General features: G+C 50.6%; 1 protein-coding gene across 1 annotated transcript in view; it reads left to right on the top strand.

Moving 5' to 3' along the window:
- The window catches only part of Ramp1 (receptor activity modifying protein 1), a 49,157-nt gene extending 32,805 nt beyond the window's left edge, over window positions 1-16,352 (top strand). The window contains exon 3 of the mRNA XM_041650459.1: window positions 15,773-16,352. Coding sequence (XP_041506393.1) covers window positions 15,773-16,028 — 256 coding nt within the window. The 3' untranslated portion in view covers window positions 16,029-16,352. The remainder of the gene's footprint in view (window positions 1-15,772) is intronic.
- Window positions 16,353-17,054: the final 702 nt, after the last annotated feature.

Raw genomic sequence — 17,054 nt, 5'->3', positions numbered from 1 at the left:
TAAATCCAGGCAGTTGTAGCTCCTAGAAATAAGAATTCAGATTGCCTAAAGTGCTTCCTGCTGCCTCTGTGTGTGAGTGACAGCTCGGCAGGGTAACCAGCCCGCGAGTTCTCTTAGGTTCCTCTCACCAGGTCCCATTGTCTCCATTAGCAGAGGAGGCAGAGAAATTTCCGGTTGGTTGACTGGCTGATTGACTGATTTGTGGGCTGGAAGTTCAACTTTCAGCTTAAAGTGTTTGTGAAACCTTAGGATGGTGGCTTCCTTAGACTATTGGGACATCGGCGGGTGTGGCAGCTGCTAGCTGTGGTCCTTGAAGGATGGGCATGCTCCTCACACTGTCAGCCTAGGCCTCTGCAAGCCCAGCGCTTTCTTCCACCTCTTGGTCACTTCTTACACTCCTGTCCTGCCTGCTGCATCCTCTCCCTGGTTGTGTCTTCCAGATAATCTGGTTTTATTTCTGGCCTTTCGCTTTTTAGCAAGCGGTCCCTGGTTGGATGTCGCAATGGCTGTCAGTTGACACCGTCGTGCCATGAGCTGACCTTTGCCACTCCCCAGACCTGAGGACAGTTAACCTCAGGAGACCTGATTTCCACCATTGCTGTCATGGTGGAACAAGGGGTGGGAGTAAGCCCCCCCAAACCAGGTGTCTCTGAGGCTCTGTGGATCTTGGCGCATGGCAGCTCTCCTGTGACCCCAGCTTACCTTCAGGATAGTTTTGAGTAACGGAGACTTCCCCTGAAGCTGGCAGCTTCTCTCTTTCAGTGGGAACAGTAGCTCCCCCATTGTGCCTGGCATGTTCAAAGGCTGAAGGGAGACATTTGCAGAAACTGAGATGTCAGGCACCATGTGGCCATGACCCTGTGTGGCATGGATATCCTCTGAAGAGTAAGGCGAGGGTCTGGGTACCTGCGAGGGCTTTAGAGATGGATGCTTGACTCAGCTCAGCTGCTACTTGCTGGGGATGTGGCAGGCACATACCCAGTGGTGCTGGCCCCAAGGACTAAGCAGGACAGGGCCTTCTTTGCCCCCCTAGAACCATGTCCTCTACTCCTCAACCTTCGAAGAACCCATATACTTCCTTGGAATCTGACTCAACGGTGGGTGAGGATGGAGCCCATCACTCGTAACCAACTTCCAGCCCACCCCACCAAGCTGACCCAGCTTCTTGTCTGGATCAAGGTCAAGGCAGGAAGTGAGAGGACACAGAGAAACCACAGCTAATGCCCCTTCTTCTCGGGGCTTTAACCTCCCGTCCCTTCCTGTTTCTCTCTGAGACAATTCCCTCCCTGTGTCCCCAGATCTCAACCGGAGTCAAGGACAGTCTCTCTCTCCAACTAGTCACCGCAGGGACAGTGAGCACCCGTAGGTTTCTGCCTCGATATCTCAGTTGTCACTTTAGGCCCTGACAACTCTTGCTGCATGTCCTGTCCCACTGGGATAGCCCAGCTCCCCAGTTTATGTCCTTGGAGCAGAGCCCAAGCAAGCCCCTTCTTTATGTCCTTTGAACCGGTCTGGTATCTTACACACCTGACAATAGAAGCTTCTCACATCTGTGGCAGCTGGTGTAGTACCAGGCTCTATACCGAATCCTGGGACAAATGGTCTCACCTGCTGGCATGTCTCGGGAACTCAGTGAGTTAGCAAGAGGTGAAAGACCAGTAGCATAAAACCAGAGACATGGGGGAGGGGTGCCCAGGAACCCTCAGTGGAGGTTGTCAGTACAGGCCGCTGACAACCAGTAGCCTCTGAACCCATTTAAAGCTGCAAACACTGAGGCTTTGTAAATAGTAACTTGCTATCTCAACATCACATTGAGTGGACACTGTAGTAGAATGTCCTTCCAGAGCCTTCCCTCCCCCCAACTCAGGATTTCTCTAATCCCTCAAAGAGGTTGGGTTAGGACAGGAGGTGCAGAATTGGCCCAGGGGACAGAGAGTTGGTGGCCAGTGGGATGGGTTGTCCCGTGCATGGAGTACAGCAGGCAGGACAGTCCAGTGACACATTCAGGAAGCCCTGCAGATATCCACTGGCTGCAGAAAGATGTTGACTTTCTTGGGAAGAAAGGGATGGGAAGAGGCAAGCTTTGGATGGCTGCCTGGAAGTGGGGATAGAGGGTAAACTGGAGGAGCCTGCCCCCTCCTCCCAGCCACCATTGCGTGCTTCGTAAGGACAACAGCCCTGGATGGCAGCATCCAAATATAGCATCCCGGCTGTCACGCCTAATCCCAGGCTTGGACACATGCATGTCTCCAAGAGTGTGGGAGCTGTTGGGCCTCACCCGGCCTGAGTACCGACCCTGCTCCCTACCCCCACTCAGCTGGACTCAAAGTCATCTTCGCTTATCTAGACAGAGGGTCCCCACAAGGGGCTCCCAGGAGCACTCACTGTGGTAGATTGCACCCAGGCCACAGGGAAGGCACATGTGCCCAGTCACAGGAATTCAGTAGTCAGCCGCTGTGCCCTGTGTCCTCAGCCCCCAGGACTGGACTCACTGGCATAGAATAGCCAGCCCCCTGTCCAGACCCTGCTGCCAGTTGCTGACAAAGAAGTCTGCGACTTTGCCTTGGACGCTGGCTGAATTTTAACACTGCTTCATCACACAGCCCTGAGAGCTGATTCCTGACCAGGCCTGTTCTCAGAGGTGGCATTCTGCCCACCCTCCTGGTGGGGCCTCTCCATGGGGAGCAGGCTTGGCAGCTGTGGCCTGCATCTGTGCCCGAGCCAGCTGCACGTGGGGCCAGTGATGGATTTAGAAACTTTCTCTTCCTCCGAGCCTGGGTAGAGCCACCCAGACTCCTTCCTGGCCTGGAGCCTTAAGAGTGGGAATGGTGGGGGAAGAAGAAGAGGGGGACAAGGTGCCAGAACAGAAGAGGCTTCTCGGGGGACAGAGGAAGCAGCTGCATGGGTAGAACAGGGTTCTGCACTGGCCCTCTACGATCTCTCTGTAGGTCTTCTCAGCGAGTACCCTGATTTATAGCAGGAACACATATACCTATAGTCCCAAGGCTGGGTGAGGAGTGAGCTCACTGTGATAGTAGGTACCATGGTTCTCTGCCCTCTGAAAGGCAAGCCTTAACCATGTCAGGAATCTGATGTGTGAACAAGTGGCCACAAGGGTATAACAAACTGAACCCCCTCTCAAGTAAACCCCATTTCATATGCCTTTAGTTATCATGAGGTAGCCACCGGTCCCAAGTAGTGGAGGCTATGTGGCCTGGCCTGCCTGGGCCTCAGCAACCCTCCCGGTTCCTGGCATCCACCTTACTCCACATCCCTGTTGCCTTGGAGCCTGCACAGCCCCTCTGGTCCTTGCCTCCTAGACCTGGTTCTCTGCAGGCTGGACCTTGCTGAAGAAGCCTGGCAGGTCATCGAGGAGTAAGTGTTTGAGCTACAACTGCCCTGTGGCTAGAGGAGCCCCAGGTCTTGGCTCAGAGTGGATGTGTGATATCATTGTACTACACTTCCCTCCCTACACAACCCATGTCCCAGTATCTAGAGATGGGAGAGCAAAATGCAGGATCTCTGGATTGTCGTAGCCCCCTTGGCTGGGCATTTCTCTTTATGGGGACAGTGCGGGCCCTCACAGACCCTGCTCAGTGGTGTCCCACTTAGCCCTGGGGTCATCCTCCCAGATAAGCATGCCGGAGTGGAAATTCCATCTCAGCTCAGCAGTCACAGATGACATCACTCGCAGAGGTGGAGGACAGCAAACTGTTAACTGAGCAAGCCCAAGGCCCTGTGGGAGAAGAGGGACACCCTTCCTCCAAACAATGTGACCCGCGGGCAGAGCTGGCAGACAGCAGAGATGGGTCAAATCACTCCACTGAGGAACACCCGTGCCCGTGATGTCTCGACTTTCTCCCCGCCCTCACATCTTCCTTCCGCTGGGATCAAAGAGACATTCCCAGCTCTGAATCTGCCCAGTGCCGGCTGCATTTCCCACAGGTTGGTGAGTTGGAGACTCACCTCTGCAGACCAGGTGCTCACATAGAAATTCCAGACTTATCCTGGGCTCCTCTGCCCAGACCTGAAGGCCAGAATGGTGCCCTCTGGTGGGCATAGACACCATTCTCGTCACTGCTCTCAAGGGCTTGTGTGGGGGCACCCATGACCCAGCAGGGAGTCCTCCTCTTGCCACTAAAACTCTCCCAGAGTTCCTCCGTTCGCTCTTTGTCCCGTTTCTTGATTTCTCAAAAGAAGAGGTGCCCAACAGCGGTCAGCAAGTGCCGCGTGCGCATGTGTGAGGCAAGCGACTTCCTACTGTAGAGGCTCTGTGCTACTCTAGTGCTGTTTGCTCGTCACTGGTCCCAGGGTCTTGGAACCTTACCCAAGCTGCCAGGTCTTGTACAGTGCCCAAGCTGGCAAATCCCTTGGACTGCCTGGGAAACAGCTTTGCTTCAATATCAGAAGTCTCTTTTATACAGCTTTGGAGAACATCACCTTAACGAATTCATTGGCCAGCACGTGGTTAGTGGAACACTCAAGCTGGCAAAAGCACAGGACCACTTGATAATCAGCGCTCCTCTAGGTAGCCCAACACAATGTGCTCCTACTGCACATCCCAGTGGATCAGTCGCTCGATGAGAATCTCAGAAAGACACACAGCCAGCTCAGATCCCACCAGCCCAGCACATATTCCCTAGCCTAGAAAAGAATTGAAGCGCTTTAATCCAACAATTAGCGAAACTTCCTCATGCGTCTGCCCAGTATCTAGGGAAAAGGGGCTCTGTTGTCTGCTGCCTCTTACAGCCCTGGGCAGCTCCCTGGCTTGTCTGAACACCACCAGTAGATTGGGTAGGCTGTGCTCTCCTGCGCTGGAGTGGAGAGCTGTGCAGACTGACTGCTCGGGTAGCCCTGGCTGTTCATTCTATTCCTGACTGAGCTGTATTGAGGACATCAGGACTTTCAGCAATTGGAGAAGCAGCCTCTGCCCACCGCAGAAAGTCCCTATGGCTATTTTTGGAATCTTGGGTAGACGCTCTGTCACCAAAGGCAGAAACCACCATCCATACGGTACCTGGGCCTAAGTGCTTCAGAAAGATCAGCTTCTTCCTGACCCGTGGGATGGTTCCCGACCCCACGAGGAAGCAGCTGCTGGCTGAGAAAAAGGACCTCTTCACGGAGAGAGGAGGTCTCGGGAATAAGTGTTGGCTAGGGTGGCGTGCACAGCCAGGTAGGAAGACCATGAGTTTGACACCAGCCTGGACTACATAACAAGACTCTATCTCAGAGTAATAAGAAGAAATGAGTTTTATCAAAAGCTTTCTTAGCATCAAATGTTATTTATCCCCCTTGACATGTTGAAATGATTTTATGATGCAGATGTAATGCTGGATGTTATGTTCTGTATGTTCTGCACAGCTAGATGGAGCGTATGGGCACTTGGCGGGAGCCTTCTACACCCCTTTGTCCTTCCTTCCTTCCTTCCTTTCTTGTCTTTTTGTCTATTTTTTGAGATGAGGTTTTATAATGTAGACCAGACAGGCTTCAAACTTACAGAGATCCACTTGTCCTCCGCCTGGAACACTGGGATTAGAGGTGTGTTCCACCATGCCCAGCACACTGTACATTATTTCCATAGTAATCTGGTACTTTCTCTAGTTGACTTGCTGGTTTTATAGTCAATATTTTCTGCTCTTTTTCTACGTTAGATGGAACCCTTCAGAATCATGCTTGTTTGGTTGTAGCTTTCTGTTTTGTTTTGTTTTTTTAGACAGTTTCTCTGTGTAGCCCCAGCTGTGTAAACTAGACTGGTCTCGAACTCAGAGATTCACCTGTCCCTGTCTCCCCAGTGCTGGGACTAAAGGCGTGAGACACCATGCCCAGCTATTGTAGCTATTTTAAAAAATCAGCTTTTAAATTTTCTTATCCAGGTTATTGTTTTTAATGCATCAGTAAGTTAGATTTAAACGGTCATTAACATACTTTTTGTTGGTTTTATTTTTCTTTCTTTCTTTGGTTTTCAAGACAGGGTTTCTCTGTATAACAGCCCTGACTATCCTGGAACTTATTCTGCAGCCCACACTGGCCTCGAACTCACAGAGATCTGCCAGGGACTTTCCCCCGCTGAGCCATCTCACGGGCCCTTTTTAAAATTTTTGAAGACTCACTTGGTAATTTCCTTTGGTACAAGGTCTCCATATATGAACTCACTAGGTAGCCAAGGCTGGCCTCCAATTCCCTGTGACCCTTCTGCCTCAGCTTTCTGAGTACTAGGTTACAAGGGCAGACAGGGGTGGTCAGTGTCACTACTCCTGGCTTTGTGTTTAATTTTGAATTCATATCGCAATAATAATTTGCAACCATACTTTTTCTCAGAGTTCATTTTGGAGCTGATTTCATTAACTTTTACATGCATGAAATATTGTTGTATTTCCATAGCTGCCGGTAATGAATGTTTTAACTCTTGGGTGACCCTCAAACTTGGGTGACCCTCAAACTACTTGGTACCTTTCATTTCTAGAGACTGCATTCTTTAAAATTAACCTTTTCTTGGTAGCGTTTTAGGTTTTTGTTTGTATTTTTTTGTGGGTTTATTGTTTGGTTGGTTGGTTTTTGGTTTTTGAGACTGGGTTTCATTATGTAATGGCCCTAGCTGTCCTGTCCTGGAACTTGCTATGTAGACTAGGCTGGTCTTGTACTCACAGAGATCTGCCTGCCTCTACCTCCCTAGTGCTGGGACTATGCACCACCAAGCCCAGCAACATTTTAGTTTTTAATATTGGATCCAAGGAATATTGTCCTATGACTTTTACTTTGGGAATTTGTTGACTTTTTCTCTGCTGCCTAATATGGATCTGGAAGCTTCTGACAAGATTGTTGATTGTTGTAGAATCACAAGGTCACTGATTTTGTATTCACTTTGCACTATTTTTGAGCTAAACTGTGGAGGCATGCTAAGTAAGGCCCCTCCTCTGTGAAGATGGGAAGATGTGCATATGTCTGTCAGAACCCCAGCCTCCAGCTCCCAACACACACACACACACACACACACACACACACACACACACGTGCATGCACTGGCATTTGCAGGCCCTGGTGCTGTAGATGCCCCTTTGCCTGGGTCTGCTCTGCTGCCGTCGCTGCCCTGCAGCAGCCCCCACGCCTGCTTTCCTACCCGCCTGGCCCCTCTGCTTTTGTTCTCCTCTGCTTGTAAGGTGATTGTTCTGAACAGGTTAAGTAAGAGTAGAATTTTGCTGGCTCGGTCACAACAGTGAGGAAAGGAGAGCTGAGAGGTCTAAAGTGAATCAGAGCCCAATTGAAAGTGAGGGTCATAGTCGTCAGTTGTGGCCACCCAGGACCCAGATGCCTTAGCTTGGGAGGCAAGGGCACTGGGAAGGAACTCCTGTTTGAGGGTGTCTAGGGAAAGGACAGAGAATAAGGAGTTCTATGGAGAGGGGGCCTAAACAGTTCATCCCTTACCTACAGTGCCCTCCCCTGCCTCATCCCAGGCAACCCTAGTCCCCACAATGCCCAGGAGGCCACTGAGTCCTCCTGTTTCGGGGAAGCAGGAAGGAGGCTGTCCCATGCGGTATGCCACCGCCCACCTCCTGCTGTCCCAGAAATGAGGCACTGGCTAGAAATGCAGTGGCCTCAGATGCAGTTTCCTCCTAAAATAAACTTCTGGGGAACCATGAGAATAATGCATACTAACTGCAGACAACCATAACTTACTGCCTCTTCGTTAGGAGGAACCCTAGAAGGGACACTCTACCAGGACTTCAGACTTTAGGGCTGCCATATGGACCGATCCACTTCCTTTGTTCAGCATCTTCACGTAAAGTTGTACCCCATAGCACCCCAGAATTCCTCCTGAAAAGTTGTCTTCATACTAAGGGCCCCTCCAAGCGCCTTTACAGTGTGCCGGTTTCTGCTTTTCATGATCCTGACCTCAGTTGTACACCCGCTCTTATTGCCTTTGTCCACATCTCGTACATTTTGTTTTATTTTGAGATAGATTCTCATGTAGTCCACGCTGGCCTCAAACTCACTACATACCCAAGGGTGACCTTGAACTCCTGATCTTCCTGCCTGTGCTTCCCAAGCTCTGGATTACAGGCAGGCACTACGAGGATCAATGTATGCAGTACCTGAGATGGAAGCCATGCTATTTGATATGATTTTAAGGTAAGCTATTCCTATGTAGTGTAGGCTGGCTTGAAATTTGTAATCCCCCTTTCCTGGTCTCTTGAGTGTTGGAATTACAGGTGTCCCTCCACACCTGGGTTCCTTTGTTTCTGCTTAAGTGAGGCTGAGTGCTTCTAAAATGCTTATTAATTGTTTCTACTTATAGAAGAAATATGTAGCCAGCCAGCCATGGGACTCCCTGCTTGCATGTTTGCAGACTCCCACCCCCTCAACCCATGACAGCTGGCATCTTGCCAGGCTCTTGAGGCTAGCCCCAAGTGGGTCAGCTAGGGGTGGGAAGCGTAGCACGCTGCCCCAACAATGTCAGAAGCTGCCAGAGCCTCCAGGCTGTGACTGTCCTGAGGGAGAGCAGCAGAGGCTGGTGCCAAGACCGGGAACCAAGTCCCAAGGGTTTCTCCTTGGAGTTTCTGAGGAGTTAGAGACTCTGTGTCGCTTAGCTTTGTCAAGAGTTTATAGGACACGAAGCAGACACAGTGAGCCCTTAACCTCTAGTTGTTGCCGAGGAAGAAGCAAAGAGAAAACCTGTGGCTATGGGGGACCCATTCTCTCAGGCCCTTTACCTCATGCAATTGGATCTGTCCAGTCACCGGGGCAGGGGGCTGTTCTTCATTTTAAGATGAAGCTATCAACGCATGAACATGGAAGATGAAGTCTTTAGGGTTGCTAAAAGGTGAAGCTGGCATGCAAACCCGGGTAGTAGGTGGCAGGACACAGGCTCAGATACTTGCTGTTAAGGGCAGTTGGGGTCAGAAGGGGAACAACTGCAACGTTAAGATGTCCCCAGACAAGCAGACTCTCCGTGTGCATCTCTGGTCAGCGAGTCAGAAGTCATGAACCACGGGGCCCAAAGTCATGGCTTGAGACCCAGAGGTTTGGAAAACTCCCACTGTCGTGCTCAGAAACATTCCAAGCAAAGTTTGCTTAGGGGCCCAGAATAGCGAGTCCTAGCCAAAAAAGGATAATTATTCTGTTACGTGAGAGATGAAAATTAGGAAGTTAGAGCCAGAGCACGCTTCGGGACTATTTTGAGTCCCCTAGCTATCTCTGTGTATTTTTCAGCGGAGGCACGCCTGCCCTCCAAGGGGAATTCTTTTATCTCGTCTTGCTGATAGAACACGCACAATAGTTACTGAAGGCCTCAGCTGTTACTTCTGCATAAACAAATGAGATGCAGCGGGCAGCCATCCCCACATCACAGATATTTTTAGACGTAGGTGGCTTCAATCTAGAAGGCTAAGGTATCAGGGAGAGAGTCCAGGTCCCAGAATAGCAGGACCACATGCAGCCTTGGTGTAGAGTCTGTGGTAACTCGGCTTCCAGAAACAGGGACTCCTAACTGTTCTGCTCAGCTGAGGAAGAGAAGGCACCTCCTGCCAGGGACATCCCCAGGCTACAAAGGACCTTGTTCTGGGCGATTTGTCACCAAAACTGTGTCTGGGTGAACAAGGACAGTCTACACCACCGCCCAGTTGACCAACATCAGCTCAAATGTGGCCTTTGACTTCAAACGGACATAGTTAAACTTGCTGTGTTTGGAGTTTTTCGTGATGAGATCCAGGCTGCCACCAACTTCCTACAGCTTTTCCCACTCCTGCTCTCTGAACCATGAGTCTTTCACTTGCTTTGGAAGACCACATACCCCAGGGCCAGTGGTCTTAGGGATAGGCCACTCCCTCCTTCCCCATCTCTCATTCTCGTGGCCTCTGACATGAGCTGGGAGATGCCCTGGGCAGGGTGGGTCGTAACACAGAGGCAAGGCACCTGGGGGAGTCACACACTGGCCTAGCGATTTACAGGCCACATGACAAGCCAGAATTTGACAAAGCCCCCACTTTGGTCAACAAAGCCTCTTAGATGCCCAAAGGCTCTCCTTAGGGCTGATTTATGACTTTTGCTCCATTTAGACACTTTCTAGATTCAAGTAAGAAATCTATTATTTTTGCCACCATTTTTGGGCTTTTCACTTTTTTTGTATGGATCTACCTTCTCCCTTGGTTTATCTTTTGGCCAAAAAAATTTCTTTAACCTTCCTTGAGGTGCACACAGATCTGCGAACTCTGTTGGCTGCTTTTGTTTAAAAAAATCCTTCTTTTATCCCGATATTTGAAGGATGTACTTGTTGGGTGGTTTGTGGTGGCTTCTGGGCTGTCAGCAGTGTGACTTACTCAGCACAGGGGGTCTCTGACTAGCCTGTCCCTGGAGGGAAGTCAGCGTTCATTGCTATAGGCATTTCTAGTCCTCTGTGTGTGTTTATGCCTGAGACTCTTTTTTTCAGGCATTCAGGCTTTGATGCATGTTTGATAGTCTCTGTGTATTTGCTGGCTGTTGCTGTGGAATAATCCTTTTGTGCATTGTGAAAATGTGTTGCTCTCATTGTTAATAAAAAGCTGATTGGTCAATGGCTAGACAGGATTTGGGGGGCAGAGAGAATTCTGGGAAGAAGAAGGGCAGAGTCTGGTGAGTCTCAAACCAGGGAAAGAAGAAGCTGCATGGGAAGTTCATAAATGAGTTAAACGAGCCTTTGGGGCAACACATAGATTAATAGAAATGGGTTAATTTAAGTTGTAAGAGCTAGCTGGTGACAAGCCTAAGCTATTGGTCAAGCATTTATAATTAACATTAAGTCTCTGAGTGGTTATTTGGGAAGTGGTTGGTGGAACGGAGCTGATCCTGGTCCCAAGGTAAAACTTTGCCTACAGGTTGCTGCTTTGTTTTGAGTCCAGCTTGGGACTCTCTGGCCTTGAGTTTTTGTTAACGTCTCTCATTCATTTGGGACAGTCCTCTAGCCATTATCTTAACAACCCTCTCCTCTGTGCATTCCCTTCCCGCCTCTAGGACTGACTGGCAAGCTGCAGCTGACATCACACATGGCGGTATGAGGTGCCCACAGCTCTTGGCTTCCTCTGCAATGCCCTCCCTTCTTTTTCCTCTTTGCAGTTCAGTTTGGGTAATTTCTTCCCTCCTGTTTTCCCTGTCATCAACTCCTCCTCCAGCCACACAGTCTGAGGCTGAGCAGCAAAGAATGGTCTTTTAAAAATTAGTTTAACTCATTGTATCTTACGCATGACTGTTTTGCCTGCGTGTATGAATGTACATCATATGTATGGCTGGCGTCCAGTAAATGATGGTTGTGAACCGGGTGTGGATGCTGGGAATCAGATTCCAGTCCTCTCAAAGAGCAGCAAGTGTTCAGAAGTATAATCTTTGACGCTTTCTAATCCCAGCAATCTTCCTTGCCACGGCTTCTTCCTCCTCCTCCTCTTTCTCTTCCTGTTTCTCCCTCCACCCCATTTTGAGACACTCACTATGTATTTCTTCTAGGCTGGCCTGGGGTTCACAATTCTCCTTCCTCTGCCTCCCAAGTGCTGGATTGACGAGCCTATGCACCACACCTAGAACCTTTAGACTTTCTAGGTTTCCAGCTCTGCAGGAGTCCCCCATTGGTTTATATAGAGTCCCTTCCTTTCTTGCTAGACCCTTTATTGTCCTGGCCATTGTAAACCGCTTTGCTTTGCCTTCCCATGATGAAACCCTGAGGTAGGCTACTTAGCTCATAGCTATGGAGGCTCTGGCAAGGGCCTTGTGACAAACGGCAATGGTAGGGTTCAGAAGCAAGTGCAGCCATTGCCAGACAGAAAGTCAGAAGGCTGGTGGTCTAGGCTCAGGCTCTTGCAGCCACCCTCTCATGAGACCATCCTAATCCCTGACCTGAGGAGATCCCACAAGGTCCCACCTCCCGATTAGGACCAGCTCCAAATAGCACTATGCCACAGCACTCTGATCATCAGTCTAGGTCATCTCTATTTCTGTTCTTGCTATTAAACGCAAAAGGCTTTACAGTTGTCAGTTGACTACCGAGAGTTCACGCATGGTAGAAGCTGAGGTAAGAAGAATTTGCATATGGAAAGAGGCAAGCCCCCTCTGGCAGTCTGCTCGGTGGCATTCCTGTCTTTCTGTCAAGAGTTGAGCCAGGTCAAGGATTTCTTGTTGCTGTGGTCATCTTGGGTGCCCCATAGGTTTTAGATCCCCCAGCAGATGGACTGTCATTGCTGTGTTCACAGAAGGATTCAAGCACTGAAGGACTGTCCCCAGCATGGTCCTCAGCCTCCAATTGTTCCCTATTGTCCCATGGCGCTATTCCTTAGGAGATACCATACAAACATTGTCCCATAACACCATTCCTTAGGAGATACTATACAAGCATCTACTCACCCCAGATGGGAAGCCAACAACAGACTAAAGGAAGTCTAGCTCCAAAGTCCAACTTGGTGGGGGTAAAAGTTTATACGGGCTACATAGAAGACTGCAGGTGAAAGGCTACTTCAGGAGCAGGGATGACTCAGAGGCAGTCACATTACCAAGAGCCCACCTCAGCATAGGTGATGGATTATGAAGACTAGAGCCTTGGAGGTCTCTGCATGACTCAGAGGGAGCTCCACAGCTCAGAGAGTGTCTTCTAGGAAGTTCGGCTGATCTGAGCCTGATCAATTCTCCTCAGCAGGCATTATAGCTTATATAAGCTTGGGGAAAGAGGGACCTAATTCACCTGATCAGTTTCAGAAACTTCCTGTCCCCCCCCCCCCCCCGCCTTTTTTTGAGACAGGGTCTTACTTTATGGTTGTCCCTGGCTGGCTTCAAAACTTGCCTTGGTCACCAAGCTGGCCTTGAACTCTCAGAGATCTACCTGCCTGCAGAAAACTTTTTTGCATTCTTTTTTAAGATTGTATTTATTTTAGATGTATGGGTGTTTTGCCTTCATGTACCACGTGCATGCAGTGCCCTGAAGGTCAGAAGAGGACACCAGATCTGCTGGAACTAGGGTTACAAATGGTTGTGAGCCACCACGTGGGGGCTGAGAAGCAAACCTGGGTGTCCCCCCTCGTAAGAGCAACAGGTGCTCTGAACTACTGAACTATCACTACTGACCCATCATCTCTCCCACCCTGAACTTCCTGTGTCTCAAAGAGCTTCTAGCTTTAGAGGAAATTGCTACACAACACCTGGCTGCCTGTGTCACCCTGTGAAGCTCCCCAGCTGTCCACAGAACAGATCCCTGCTGCCAGAGTCACCAAGGAATGGGAGAGGCCTCTGTCATCGTCAGCCATGGTTTGGATGAGCCTGTGCCCTCAGCCACAGCCTCTACAACAGCTGTGCTCTGCCTGGTGGTCTGGGACCAGGAGATGAAGTGGGGTTGAAGGCTCTACAAAGCCTCCTGACCACCTCCATTGTAGAGAAAACCTCTGCTGGACATCCTGCTAGGCCCACAACAGGAGGGTAATGGCTGCTGCTGCCCCAGGAGGACATGGAAAATGTGTGCTGTCCTGCGCCTGTTCCCCACCCTCCCATCCTTATCACTGGCATCCCGTGGAGCCTTTCCCGTGGGAAACTGGCAAGGTGGCAGTCATGCCAGAGTGCCAGACCCCTGCAGCTCTACACAGGCTCCAGCTTGCGTGCCGCTGTCGGCTTGCTACACGGAGCAAGCCCCCACTTTCTCTGGGTAGTCTTTTCTTCCTCCACTTGGCCACAGTTCTGAGCTCATTCATGAAACTCAGGTGACTTGGAGCTCTACAGCCCAGCTCTGGTGGATCCCAGCAAGCGTGAGGTTTTGTAGTTGTTCAGTGAGAACCGTGACACTTGCACACCCTAACCGGCAACAACACTGGGTCTCTCTCATGTGTGTGTGTCTGTTTCTGTGTTTGGTATGTGCATGTGCACACACGTAGGTACGGTATACTTGCCTGTATGCACACGTGGAGGCGAAAGGTCAATACCAAGTGCTTTCCTCTTTTTCCACTTCATTTTTTTTGAGAAAGATCTCTCACTGAACCTGGAGATTCCAGTGTCAGCTACACCGGCTGGCCCACTGGGCCCCCAGGGAGCTGCCTGGCTGCACCCCAACACACACCTGCAGTGCTAGCTTACAGGCACATACTGCTGCTTTTACATGAGTACCCGGGATCCGAACCCATGCCCTCGTGCTTTCACAGCAGGACTTTACCTACTGAGCCACCTCCCCAGCTCCAGCCCACCTTATTTTCCTTTCCACCATCATATTGAGAATGGCTGAGGTCCTTCTCTGCCAGTGATCCAGGCCCCTGATTCCCAGTCTGGTGATGCCATTTCAAGTTTGCGCATGTTTGCAGAAACGTGTCTCATCCATGTTGGCGCCGCAGGTCTCCCCAGGCATGTGTGCCCCATGAGAGGCAACTCACACGAGACTCATTCCTGCCTCTGGCCTCAGGTCGCATGCTCAGCCACATGTGCCCATGTTGCGGGTAGTTCTCGGGCCTGCTTGCTCTGCGCCATTTCCCTAAATATGCACATCTGAGATTTAATGACAACCCTGATAGGCACCTGTGCCAGCCTGCCAGTCACGGCACCTGCACTGCGGATGCACAGAAGCAGAGGGAGCTTGCTCCCCTGAGAGGAGCCTGGGAACACCCACAGGGCTGGATCTCATTAAGAACCAATGCTAGCCTTGTGGCTTGTGGACCACTGTGGTTTCCAAACCCCACAGCGAGTTGGACCCAGACAAGGGAAGTCCAGCACTCAGCCATATCTAGGCCCTGTAGCCAGATGGCTACAGAGGGTCAGCCTATAGCACTCACGCCCTTACCCTCCAACATGCAAGTTCTTATCCTCCTATACAGCTCCAGTTCTTCTTCTGCAAGGTCTTGAGTCTCAGAATACCCCAGAGCAAATGAGGCCACCTGCGGAAACTGCCGGCCCCATGTATGGCACACATGAGCACGCAGGGGATGATGGCAACTGCAGCCATTGCCGTGGGCATGTTTACAAAGAGCCAATAAGGCCATTAGTTCCGTAAGACAGTCACTGACCCCAGGCCCTCGTAAAGACATTTCTTCTTAGGACATCTAACCAGAAGAGGTGGTGGGGGAATGTGAGTTGGGGAGGCAGATGGAGCCCATTCCTTTTTCCTCCACTTCAAGAAAATATTTGATCCCACGTTCTAGCCTGGAAGGTGACTCGGGAGAGTGCCAAGGGCAAGATTCACTTGGGAATGATTCTTTCTGTTTCATTTAATCAGAGTCCATGACCACGAGCTGTTCAGAACCAACCTTCACTGAATCTCCCAAGGGAGCCTTGCCTCCCTCTACCAGGGTGACAAGGCGTCCTAAGACACCCAGAGGGGATTAGAATAAGCTGGCTTACTGTGGGCTTTGGGGCTCCAGCATCTCTGGCAGAAGTAAATCCCATGGCCTCCTTCAAACCCCGGCAGCCACATTGTCATCCTCCCGCATCCAGAGGACTTTGCCTAAGCCGGAAGTTCTCCTTCAGATCCTTGTCCACACCCTCTTCTTCCCTATTGATGGCCCACTGTCATTGAGTTAGCTTAGTGGGGACGTTTGATAGGCTGACAACAGGAGCAAGAATGGGCAGGAGGCCTGTCAGCTTCGTCCTCAGTCTCTTGGCCGAAGGTTATAGCAGGCACTTGGGAACTCACTCTCTGATAGCTGGGCTAAGAGCCTACTGGCAAACACACCTGGGCCTGGCCATGAACTATCTAGAGCCCTTACCTGCTGGACCCAGGGCTTTGGGAGGAGGGGAAGGACTACTTTGCCACTGGCCGGGTCCCTGACAGCCTCTTTTTTTTAACCCACAGGAGCTATTGGGAGCTCACTCACTGCACCAAGTTTGTGGCACACAGTACTGGCTGTTTCTGGCCTAACCCGGAAGTGGACAAATTCTTCATCACGATCCACCATCTCTACTTCAGCCAATGCCCAGTCTCCGGCAGAGCACTTCAGGACCCTCCCAACAGCGTCCTCTGCCCCTTCATCATGCTCCCCATCACAGTCACGCTGCTCATGACTGCTCTGGTGGTCTGGAGGAGCAAGCATACAGAGGGCATCGTGTAGGTATCCCCGGCGATGGGGAGTTGGGCATCATGGGCCTGGCCCAGCAACAGCATCAGGGGCTGGTAGCGAGGCAGGCCCCACAGTGCATCCTGCTCTAACCTAGTTAGCACAGGACTTCCAAGCGGCTCTGCACTAAGCTAAACATGCTCTAACTGGGGGCCCCTAGCAAGGGAGCGGGGGGCATGCTTCTCCTTACCTCTGAAAGAGTTCTAAGTGCCAAATCTCTGTTATACTCATCAATATGGCGGACTTTCTGACCTCCAAGCAAGACGGCATAGATGTGATTGTGGATGCATAGTTTGTGATTAAAGAGTATTCTTAAACTTTGGGACGTGTTCTAAATTTGGGGCAGAAACCACCTATACAGAGAGGCCACCTCTGAAGATCTGTCTTTGGCTGATGGGGGTTTATCTCGGGGCCTCTGACCAGATGATACTCAAAGGTCCCCTGTGTGTGCTTGGGGGTTCCTAAGCGATTCTGATGTCTTTGTCCTCACTACACAGTCCCTGTTTTCTATTTTTCCTTGTTTTCCCCAAAAGACAGGGTTTCTCTGTGTTCTAGCCATCCTGGAACTCTCTCTGAAAACCAGGCTGGCCTCGAACTCACAGAGATCCACCGGCTTCTGCCTCCCAAGTGCTGGGATTAAAGATGTGCACCACCACTGCCTGGCACAGTCACTGCTTTTAGTCCTTGGAAACAATCACACATTCACGATTATCAAGAACACCTACCACAAGCCAGAACCAAGGGCCCTTTCCTCATACTTGTTAGGAATTTTTCCTAACGCAAGCTCTCTGCCTACGCAAAAATCCCAATCAAGCCAGATCACAACAAGCCAAATTAAGAAATATCCAGGTTTAATGGGATCCCTGTGCTCTTGGGTGGCCCTGAGGGGGGAGCCAGGAAGCCACTAAGGCAACCAGGGAGAGAAAATAGACCACGTGTTTCTCCTCTGGGAGCTCACTTAAATACCCTGTGGGAGTGGCATGCTGGGACTTGGAGTCCAGACCAATACAATTCCCAGGC

Source organism: Microtus oregoni, unplaced genomic scaffold, assembly GCF_018167655.1.
Source record: "Microtus oregoni isolate MIOR12 unplaced genomic scaffold, Mior012 000004F_ref0000308, whole genome shotgun sequence".
Classification (NCBI taxonomy): Eukaryota; Metazoa; Chordata; class Mammalia; order Rodentia; family Cricetidae; genus Microtus; species Microtus oregoni.
This window is presented reverse-complemented; position numbering and strand designations above follow the sequence as displayed.